This window comes from Eptesicus fuscus, chromosome 10, assembly GCF_027574615.1.
Source record: "Eptesicus fuscus isolate TK198812 chromosome 10, DD_ASM_mEF_20220401, whole genome shotgun sequence".
NCBI classification, from domain to species: Eukaryota; Metazoa; Chordata; class Mammalia; order Chiroptera; family Vespertilionidae; genus Eptesicus; species Eptesicus fuscus.
The window spans coordinates 59,358,472-59,369,881 of NC_072482.1; the positions used below are offsets into that span (position 1 = coordinate 59,358,472).

The window sequence follows — 11,410 nt, forward strand, 5'->3', positions numbered from 1 at the left end:
TATTCAGTTTTCTATTTGCTTACCATGGAAGGAAAGTCTAGCATTAGATACTGTATTTTGGCATAAGTAGACATTTCCAACCTATCTTTTTTACCTCATCACACCCATGTCCAGTCCATACAAAATGACTACTTTCCTATAATGCACTAAGCAATTCCTTACATCTTACATTCTTTTCCTGCTGGGGCCATTTCCTTCTCATCCAACAAGGCACAACTCTTATGTCACCTCATCTCTGAAAGTCTTCAATTTTCTCTAAAGAGAGACTTTTCTCTCCCTTTCTGTCTCTACAGCATATTGTTCATGCATACTACAGCATGCATACTCAAGGTATTCTATTTATATGCCTCCCCACTAAAATGAATGTCTAATTATAATGATGTTTGATAACAGCTGGATACTTTCTACATGTCAGGTACTATCTAAACACCTTCCTTATATTTGCCCATTTAATCCTCACAAAATCCTAAGATATAGGTACTATCATTATCCTCATTTTATAAATGAGGAAACTAAGACACAGAGAGGTTAAGTAAATTGCCGGAGATCACAGAGCTTGGTAGTGGTACAACCTGGATATGAATACAAACAGTCTTATTCCAGAACTCATGCTCACTATACTGTCTTTCATGAATTCCTGAAGGGCAGCAACTATGTCTTATTCTTGTTTGTACACCCCGTGCCCAGAGCACCTCAAATATTTGTGGAATGAATTAAAATTTATAACTTTCTCTTAGTCATCCAAGAAAAAGTTCTTCATAAGCAACGTAGGTTTTCCATCAATAATTACAGAACTGAATCTAGAAAGGGTCTTTCATAAACATGGGAGGCTAAAATTAAATTTCTAATAAGAAATTCAAAGAGCTCTGAAGAATTTTACCATGCAGAAAAGAGTAGTAAGGTTTTGTAGGTAGTCAAGTTAAATGTAGTGAACTCAGTCAGGAAAAAAAAAAGTCTTTACCAAGGAATCAATACCTTCTAAGAGAGAGAGTAAAAGTCATAATCTGTCCCCAGTAAATGTATACTAAAGTAATCCCATCTATCTAAATCTGAAATAGAGATCAGTGTTTTGAAGGCAAAAGTAAAAGGACAGTATTTAAACAAAAATTTAATCCTAAGGACCAACTCTGTCAAGAGTAATCAATTAAAACAAAGCCATACTGCTCAATAAAATCAGCTGTTTAAGCAACAAATATTTAACCAATTCTATATAAAAAGTATTAGTCATCAACTTTAAAACAATTAAGTGTCCTTCATATAATTATTAAAAGCATTAAGTTCTTTTTTTTTAAATCCTCACCTGGGGATATTTTTTCCATTGATATTTAGAGAGAGTGTGGAAGGGAGGGGGAGGGGAGAGAAGAGAGAGAGAGAGAGAGAGACACATCGATTGGTTGCCTCTCTCACATGCCCTGACTGGAGCTGGGGATCTATCCTGCACCCAGGTATGTGCCCTTGACTGGGAATTGAACCAGAGACCCTTCAGTCCACAGGCCAACACTCTAACCACTGAACCACAACTGGGAAAGGCAAGCATTAAGTTCTTGACAGTAGGTAGTATATGAAGTGAATTTAGAAAAGCTAAAAGTACTTAAAACTAAATTTATACAGAAATTTAAATGATTAGAAATAAAAAAATATATATTTTTGCATAAGTACATTTAATTAGCAAGAGAGTAATGAACCACAGGGTGTAAGTTGTACTGGGAAGAAGCGGGGGTTGATGTACTGTCACTCTCTTCAGCTTCTCCCACACTACCAATTTACGTCACATAGCTAGGCTTCTACTGCATCCTACATATCACTGTCCCACCTGAACAGGCCAAAATCCCTCACCCAAAGTTCCTGAAACAAAACGTCTTTCCAAATTTTAAAAAATTTATTAAATATATATATTTTTTTATTTCAAAGAGAGGGAGACGGAGAAAGAGACAGAAACATCAGTGATGAAAGAGAATCATTGATAGGCTGCCTCCTATACACCCCCTGCTGGGGATCAAGCCTGCAACCCTGGCATGTGCCCTGACTGGGACTCAAACCGTGATCTCCTGGTTCATGGGTTGACGCTCAACCATTGACCCACACTGGCCAGGCTAAACATTTTTTATTTTAGGAAGGTGCATTTAAACCCAGTACTCTAGCAGGATATGGGGCAGTAACCTGTAATCAAATACATTAATATTTCTGCAGCAAAATGCAAGAATATTCACATTAAGTGGAATAAAGAAAGGCTATAAATAATCTTATCAGTTTGGATCAGGTTTATGAGTCTGAAAAAAACATTGTCTTCTGAGCTTTTAGGAGTTTTAAATAGTAGGAAAAGGACTATAGAGTTGTATAACCATATTGCATTCAATCTGCTCACTTCCTCCTTGAGAAGTGACAATGGCTTCCTTACTTGCCATATTCAGTTATGACACTAACTTCTACACTAGTCTAGAACTGGCAATCATTTAGTCAATCTCCTTACTTTATTGCTTAGAATAACTTCCTAGGGTCACAGTGTTCCCTATTGACAGAGATGAAATTAGAACACACAGGTTTCCTGTCTCCCAGGCTTACTTACTATTCATTCATTCATTCATTCATTTATTCATTCATTGTTTTCTTTCTCAATTCAAAGTGATTTTTTTAGCTTTCCAAAATAATAAAATAATTTCACAGAAAGTTGCAAAAATAGTATAAAAAAGTCCTATGTGTCCTTCATCCAGCTTCTACTAATATATACTGTAGTACAACATTAAAACCAAAAAATTAACATAGGTATATTCGTGTTAACTACAAAGCTTATTCCATTTTCATTATTTTATTAAACTGCATTTATTTGTATGTGAAGGTGTATACAAGTCTATGCAACTTTATACCATGTACAGATTTATATAACTGCCTTCTCAATCAAGGTACCAAACTGTAAATATCTCTCTCTTTTCCGAGTCCAGCATGGCTAGAGAGCGGTCCGGTTCCTGAGTAGGGGCTGCTGGGGATTGAGCAAATGAAAGAAAGAGACAGACACAGAGATGGAAGGAAAAAGCTGGGGCCAGGTGGGACCACTGTCCTCTGATGGAGAGACAGGGACCCAGAGCCAATACAGCGTGTTTATTTTATACAGCAAAAACCAGGAAGTTTTACTAAAGGTCAAGACAAAGAAGATTATGCACATTCTTGGGTGGGCCCAAGTCGTATTCATTCCTGGTGCTTGGCTGGATTTAGATAACAAAACCCACCCCCTGGCACCGGGGCTGAAGGTCAAGCTGACAACACTCCTGCCTCTGGCAAAGCATGTTTGAAGGACTGGCTTTGTCAATGCCACTGGATTCAGCTGACAATAATTAAAGAAATGCTCCTGTGCCTTCCCAGGTGCTCTCTACACCAAACTATTCCATCACCACAAAATACCTCTTTGTATTTACATTCCCTCCTGTTCACCCACACTGTCCCTGACTCTGGCAACTACTCATTGTTCTCCATCTCTATAGTTTTATCATTTTGAGAATGCTGTATAAATGGAATCATACAGTATACAAACTTTTGAGATTGACATTTTCTTTAATTGTGGTAAAATTAAATTTACCATCTTAACCATTTTTAAATGTACATTTTTAAGTATATTCACAATGTTGCACAGCCAATCTCCAGAACTTTTTCACCTTGTAAAAATGAAACTCTACACTTATTATACAACACTTCTCATTTCCCCTTCCTTCCAGCCCCTGGCAACCACCATTTTACTTTCTCTGAATGTGACTACTCTAAATAACTCATATAAGTAGAATGATACAGTATTTGTCTTTTCGTGACTGGCTTATTTCACATAGCATAATGTCCTCAAGATTCATACATATTGTAACACTAGAGGCCCGGTGCACGAAATTCGTGCACGGTGTGTGTGTGTGTGTGTGTGTGTGTGTGTGTGTGTGTGTCCCTCAGCCCAGCCTGCACCCTCTCCAATCTGGGACCCCTCGAGGGATATCCCACTGCCCATTTAGGGCAGTCAGACATCCCTCTCACAATCCAGGACTACTGGCTCCCAACTGCTCACCTGCCTGCCTTCCTGATTGCCCCTAACCACTTCTGCCTGCCAGCCTGATCACCCCCTAACCACTGCCCTGCCAGCCTGATTGATGTCTAACTGCTCCCCTGCCAGCCTGTTTGCCCCCAACTTCCCTCCTCTGCCGACCTGGTCACCCCTAACTGCCCTCCCCTGAAGGCTTGATTGTCCCCAACTGCCCTCCCTTGCAGGCCTGGTCCCTCCCAAATGCCCTCCCCTGGTGGCCATCTTGTGTCCACATGGGGGCAGGATCTTTGACCACATGGGGGCAGCTATCTTGATCTTGTGTGTTGGAGTGATGGTCAATCTGCATATTACTTTTTTATTAGATAGCATAGAGGCCTGGTGCATGGGTGGGGGCCAGGTGGTTTGCCCTGAAGGGTGTCCCGGATCAGGGTTCCCTTGGGGCGTGGGTTGGCTATGTGAATAATGCTGCTATGAATATGGGTGAACAAATATCTCTTCAAGACCCTGCTTTCAATTCTTTTGATGTATATCCAGAAGTGGAACGGTTGGATCATATGGTAATTCTATTTTTAATTTTTTGAGGGATGAAACTGACTTTTTTCAATCAAGAAAATTCTTTTGAGATTTATCCAAATTGTGAGAATAGTTCATTTCTTTTCATCGTTGAGTAGCATTTCATTGTATAAATTTGTTGAAAAGACTATTCTTCCTCCATTGAATTGCTTTTGCACCTTTGTCAAAAATCAATTGGGTATGTTTGTGTTGATCCATTTCTGGGTTCTCTATTCTATTCCATCAGTCTTTTTTATTCCTCTGCTAACACTACACTGTCTTGATCAAGGAAGTTCTATATAAGATTTAATATTAGGCAGAATGATTCTTCCCACTTTCTTCTTTTTTAACATTGTTTTAGCTATTCTAGCTCCATTCATTCTGCTCCTTTTACTTTATTCACTGCTTATCCTTGCTTTTTAGGGCCTCTCTATACCTTGTAGAGGTATGAAAGCCTGAGGAAGAAAGGAGAAAAAAATAAAAAATATGTAATATACTACCACCACCACCCTAAAATATTACCCATGTAATTTCTATTCATCCATCTCATGAAAGGTTCTTTACTATTCCAGGCCACGTTAGTATCTCTAAATGTAATTAATAGCTAATATAGCTCTACTACTCATTAGCCACAAGTCATTTACTTATATCTGTCAGATATTTGTAAATACAGGGTGGGGCAAAAGTAGGTTTACAGTTGTGAGTACATGAAACAGAGCTTATTCTTATATTATTATTAATTGTTGCATTATTTTCCATATGGACAACTGTAAACCTACTTTGCCTAACCCTATATATTGGGGTCCAACAAAATGTCTACTCATTAAAGGAAACTGTGTTTTATATTTCTTTGTATTCCTCCATAAGTTTCAATAAACATTTCATTAATTAATTGAGGATTATTTATCTAATTGGGGCTTACAAGAGAGATCCTAAAAAATTTAGACGAATAAGGGTAAAATATTAGGTAATTGCTACATTGTTTCAAGTGATAAAATCATTATCTTACCAAATCTCCATTTAAAATGTAATCTCACTTCTCAATTAAACTGTTAAAAGAGTATAGTTCTAGGCTCTATTCCCTTTTCTTGATGAGATGGCTTAGGTAAAGAAAGAGAAGGTAGTAAATAATGGATTATGGTGGTTTCCTTTTTTTCTCCTGCTGTTTGCCAAAAATGTCACCATTCATCTAAATTTTAGGGCTAACAGACCTGATTCATCCCAAACATACTATGCAGATTTATCCAAAAAGTAAAATGACCAGATAGGTTAGAATATTGATTTACTTAATGATAGAAACTCCAAATATAAAATGGGACTGTAAAAGAATTACCAAATCTGGTTTCCTATGCTCCTAACTATATCAACTACAAGGGGTCTTTGTGTCCTTTTGCTAATATGCTAAGAACATCTTTTTTTTTTTTTTTTTTTGAGAACATCTTCTTAATTATCAATGCTTTGCTGACAAAATCTCAACGAAGTAAGAGCATAACACTGGAAATAACATAGCTGCCTAGTCCATATTTTTAGCTACAATTTACAAAACCACAATCTGCCTAAACTATGGATCAAATAAATGCCTGCTCCTTCGCTAAAACAGATATACAGGATGGGGCAAAAGTAGGGTTACAGTTGTGAATACACAAAACACAATTTATTCCTGTATTACTACTTATTAATTACTCTATTGTTTTCCATAAGAACAACTGTAAACCTATTTTTGCCCCACCATGTATATGCACCTTCCGACAAGTTTTTTGCTCATCAGCTACCAGTGAGTGGACTTTAAATAATTTGCAACACACTGTCAAAGTAAATGTAATAAAACTACATGCAGATTAGCTTTATTTTCTTACAAAATAAAGCAATTCATAGATGTTACTCCAACAACTTCGCTGAAATTTATTTATTTTATCCCCTCCAATTCTTTCACTGTAGTATGTAACTAGGTATGCAGGGTAGGACACAATCTGGAAAGTTTCAAAGCCATCAATCTTACAGGCTTTCATCTAGTGTGTTTCTGGTGGTCTCAAAGGGATCGTCTCCAAGAACCCAAATGTAGTCTGGCAATTAACTAGATGAACTGGAACTCTCAGAATATACAAATTAATAAGGCTCTTTTTAGCTCTACTGTTTTCACTTCAATGCTTTATTACAGAGACTACAATATGCACAATGTAATATACAAGTACAACTTCCAACGCTAACACTACCTCGCATCACACACACACGCACACACACAGAAACCCACGACTTGATTAGCAAAAATTAAGAAACCTCATAGTTCTAGTGTTGTGAGAACATGGAGTAACCTGAGTTCAGACATTGCTCAAGAGAGTGTAAACTGGTACAACCACTCTAGGAAACAATTTGGTATTATCTACTATAGCTGAACATGTGCATATACTCCTGTATCTGTTCTCTTGACAAGTACACCAAGAGATATGTGCAAGAATATTCACAGCAGTACTTTCATAAGACCAAAAAAAGCAAACAACCCAAAAGCTCACTTAAAAAGAAAAGACTGTGGCATATTCACACAATAGGATTTTAGATACCAGTGAAAAACTAATGAAGTACAGTTAAACACAACATGGATGAATCTTAGAAACAATGATGCATTTAAAGAGCAAGTCATAACAGATTATATGCAATAAACTACCATGTTAATAAATTTCAAAAAGAAGAAAAATTAAACATGTTATTAGTTATGGAAACATTCATGCAATTTTAAAAAGGAAAAATAAACACAAAATCCAGTATACATAAAGTCAGGCAGATGGACAGGGGAGTAACTCATCATCAACAGGATTGGTAAAGTTATAGTTCTTAAATTGAGTAATAAACTCTTTAGTTCCATTATTAAGCTTTATAATATGTTTGTGTCTGTGTGTTGAGTGTCTATCATATAGAATCTCTGGAGAACTAACATTCCAGCTATAGGACAACTTTAGCCCACTCATAAGATGACATTCTTGGTAACTGGGAATGATGCCAAGAAATAAAATCACTCTACTATTGATATTCGGTAACTTTTGTGGCAACAAAGAAACTACAGGTGTCTCAAAAAATTAAAGCAAGGGGGTGGGCAAGGGAAGTGGGGGTAGCTATAAAAAGGCAAGTGAGGGATCCTTGTAGTGATGGAAATGTTCTGCATCTTGACTGCATCAACATCAGTATCATGCTTATGATATTGTACTGTAGTTGTGCAAGATGTTACCACTGGGAATATCTGGCTAAATGGTACATTGGATCTCTCTGTATTATTTCTTCCAACTGCAAGTGAATCTACAATTATCTCAAAGTAAAGATTAATTTAAAAAAAGAAAACATAAAAGAGATCATTTTCATCCAGGGTTTCTCCACCTTGGTACTACTGACATTGTGGGGCACATAATTCTTCATTGTTAGGGACTGGCCTGGGCACTGTTGGATGTTTAACAGCATCCCTGGCCTCCATCCATTAAATGCCAGTAGCATATCCTAGTTGTGACAAGATTTCCATACACTGCCAAAAGTTCCCCAGGGGGGCACAACTGTCCCATTAGAGAATCACTGCTCTAGTCATAAAAACAAGGAAGAGCTGTGGAAATGTTCCTCAAGATTGAAGGAGACTAAAGAGACATGGCAACTAAATGCAATATCTGATCTTACACTGGATCCTGTACTAGAGGAGGAAAGAATGCTTTTATAAAGGACATTATTAGGTCAATTAACAAAACTGGAATACCAATGATAAATTAAATAAAAGCATTGTTCAACATTAAATGTGCCTAAATTGATTACTGTGATGTAATTATGTCAATAATATTCCTATGCTTAGGAAATGCACAATGAAGTATTTAGGAGTAAAGGACCATCCTATATAATAAAAGCCTAATATGCAAATTGACCCCTCTCCCGGGAGTTCAAGGGGGGGCAGGGCTGGCCGGCCAACTGCCTACGACCCCTCCCTCTGGCTGGATCCCACCCGTGCATGAATTTGTGCACTGGGTCTCTAGTGATGTATATAATCTACCATCAAATGATTCAGAAAAAAATATATATGTGTATGTGTGTATATATATTTTATATATACACTAGAGGCCCGGTGCACGAAATTCGTGCACTGGGGAGGGTGTCCCTTAGCCCAGCTTGCACCCTCTCTAATATGGGACCCCTCGGGGGATGTTCAACTGCAGGTTTAGGCCCGATCCCTGTGGAATCGGGCCTAAACCTGCAGTTGGACATCCCTCTCACAATCTGGGACCGCTGGCTCCTAACCGCTCACCTACCTGCCTGATTGCCCCCTAACTGCTCCCTTAATGGCCTGATTGCCCCCTAACTGCTCCTCTGCAGGCCTGATTGCCCCCAAATACCCTCCCCTGCTGGCCTGATCACCCCCAAGGCTTTTATTAGTATAGATGTGATCGTAGGTGAATCTGATTAAAGGGTATACAAGTGTGCTCACTGTACTATTTTTATTCTTGCAACTTTTCAATATGTTTGAAATTATTTACAAGTAAAAAGGTGGTGTGTGCCGAAACCGGTTTGGCTCAGTGGATAGAGCATCGGCCTGCGGACTGAAGGGTCCCAGGTTCGATTCCGGTCAAGGGCATGTACCTTGGTTGTGGGCACATCCCCAGTAGGAGGTGTGCAGGAGGCAGCTGATCGATGTTTCTCTCTCATCGATGTTTCTAACTCTCTATCTCTCTCCCTTCCTCTCTGTAAAAAATCAATAAAATATATTTTAAAAAAAGGTGGTGTGTTGTTTTTTAAGTGGAAGCAAAAGTTGTGATCCTTAAAATCCTAATGGCAGCTTTCATGGAACTCCAGCATAAGTGATAAAAAAAAATCCCAAGACTGGATAATGACTACTGACTGGATAAATTCCTACTTCAAGCCTGGGGCATTCTTGGAAAGAACTGTCTACCTTCAGCCTATCTCCCCTTTCCATTCTTTCTAGAGGGGACCTCTTGAATAGTGCAGAATCGAAAACGAACCCATTCCATTTTTCAAAGACCATTTCTAGCAAGTGACTCAAACTCACATCCCTAACTCAGTTCCTCCACTAATCACTGAGTTCGTCTTCGCTCTCCATAATTAAGGGAAAACGCAAAAAGTGTACACGTATTCCTCAAAAGAAAACCACGTATCCGCTCAACTGAGCAAAGAGAGGAAGGACGCTGAAGTGAGTGGACTAGAGAAGAGACCACATCCAGTGTCTAGGAGGGCTGAGGGAAGGAAGAGGTAAAAAGAGACAAGCGGGGAGCCGGTCTTGGGGAAGCACGAACGGTGTGTCGGTCATGAACCAGGACTCGCGAGTGGGTGCGAGTGTGGCAGCGGGGAGAGAGGAGCTCACCTGGCGGTGGTAAGCAGAGGGTGCCGAGTCCCCACCAGCTTCCGCACCTGCATAGCGATGTTGCTGAGCTCGTCGCTCAGGAGGCAGCGGAGGCTCATGAAGGACGTGGGGTAGCCCACGATCTTCTCCGCCTCTGACACCACCTGATTCCAGTAGGCCGGGGACTTGGAGGACTGGCCACGCCGGGAGCCCACCGAGATGGTGCCGAGGGACGGGCACCACCACAGGCGACGCGGGGGTCCCGACGCCCGCAGCTGGCGGGGCCAGCGCAACAGCCGTGGCGGAAGGCTCATAGTTTTGCGTCTGGGAGTGTCTGGGGCGTCGGGGTGCCCGGAGGTAGCGCGGGGAAACGAACCAGGGGCAGAGGAGGAAGTTGCAGGGACTAGAAGGACTCGGCGACTCTCGGCCCTTAGCGGTGCGTGGGTTCCTGAAGCCGTAACCAGAAGCGGACTTGAACGGCAGCTTTCTGCAGCCCCGTCTAGACAGGCAATTGCCCTGGCTCAGCACTGCCCCCGGCCAGCTGGGGTAGAAACCACGGCGGGTACCTAAATGGGGGACGCCATATTTAGAGGCGGGGAATGCGGCCTGTCGTAAAGACGGAGGCGGGCTATTCTGGAGCGAAGGCTGCTCCCTACTTTACGGCAAGCCGTGAAAGCCCAGAGGGGGCGTGACTCCGGAGGGGGAAGCCTCAGCTCCTCCCACCTCCTGGTTCTGGCCTGTAGGGTCCGAGGGTGGTGGGAATGGCGGGGCCGATGCTTAGTGCGGCTCCAGTGCCTGGAGTCTAAGCCGAGCGTGATCATCGGAGCATTCCCAGCGCCCAGCACAGAGTGGGCACACGTAAATATTTGTGTCATGAACGAGGGTCTTTTTTTGCGGCCTCCAGCCCGCCCGGGAAGAAGGGCGTCGGCCACCTTCTCTGGAAAGCCGCCGGCTGGTAGCTCTCGTCGTCCGCCCTGCCGGTGGTCCTGGGCCCGCGTGGTGGCGACCTCTGCGGCTGCGGGCTCTCCGGAGCTGTGGCTCGGTGGTAGTGGGGATACCAAGTGCACGCGTGGTTCTGATCTCGTGCCCGCAGCTCCCAACCAGAAGGAAAGGGGCGGGGCCCGGCCCAAAGGGATCTTTTTCCCCGAGGAATGTCCTCTGCCTTGATCCAAGTCGCTGGCCTCGCTGAGGCTGGTGTAACGCCTGTGAGAGCTCCCCATCCAGGATTCAAAACTGGACCGCTGACTCCAGTACTTCATTATAGCTCGTGCATTATCGCATAATCCTCAAAGCCACCCCATTAGGTAGGTAGTATTCTCCACGTTTTCTATGAAGAAACAGGCACAGCCCTGTCCTGTAAATTGCCTGAGGCCACACTGAGCAGGGACGTGAACCCAAGCAATCTGGTTTCTAAATCCACGCTCTTAACTACGTTGGAGTTACCAACCATTCTTTTTTCCTTATTGCCATCAGTGTGGTTATCATTTCTATAGTGCTACCTATTCTTTATCCAGGTATGTCCA

The 11,410-nt window shown here is 41.5% G+C and overlaps 1 protein-coding gene across 2 annotated transcripts in view; it reads right to left on the reverse strand.

Annotated features, from left to right (window-relative positions):
* PDSS2 (decaprenyl diphosphate synthase subunit 2) overlaps positions 1 to 10,465 on the reverse strand; it is a 197,916-nt gene extending 187,451 nt beyond the window's left edge. For both annotated transcript variants that reach the window (XM_008156109.3, XM_054722165.1), the window contains exon 1: positions 9,909 to 10,465. In XM_008156109.3, the coding sequence (XP_008154331.2) occupies positions 9,909 to 10,201 (293 nt within the window). In that variant the 5' untranslated portion in view covers positions 10,202 to 10,465. The remainder of the gene's footprint in view (positions 1 to 9,908) is intronic.
* Positions 10,466 to 11,410: the final 945 nt, after the last annotated feature.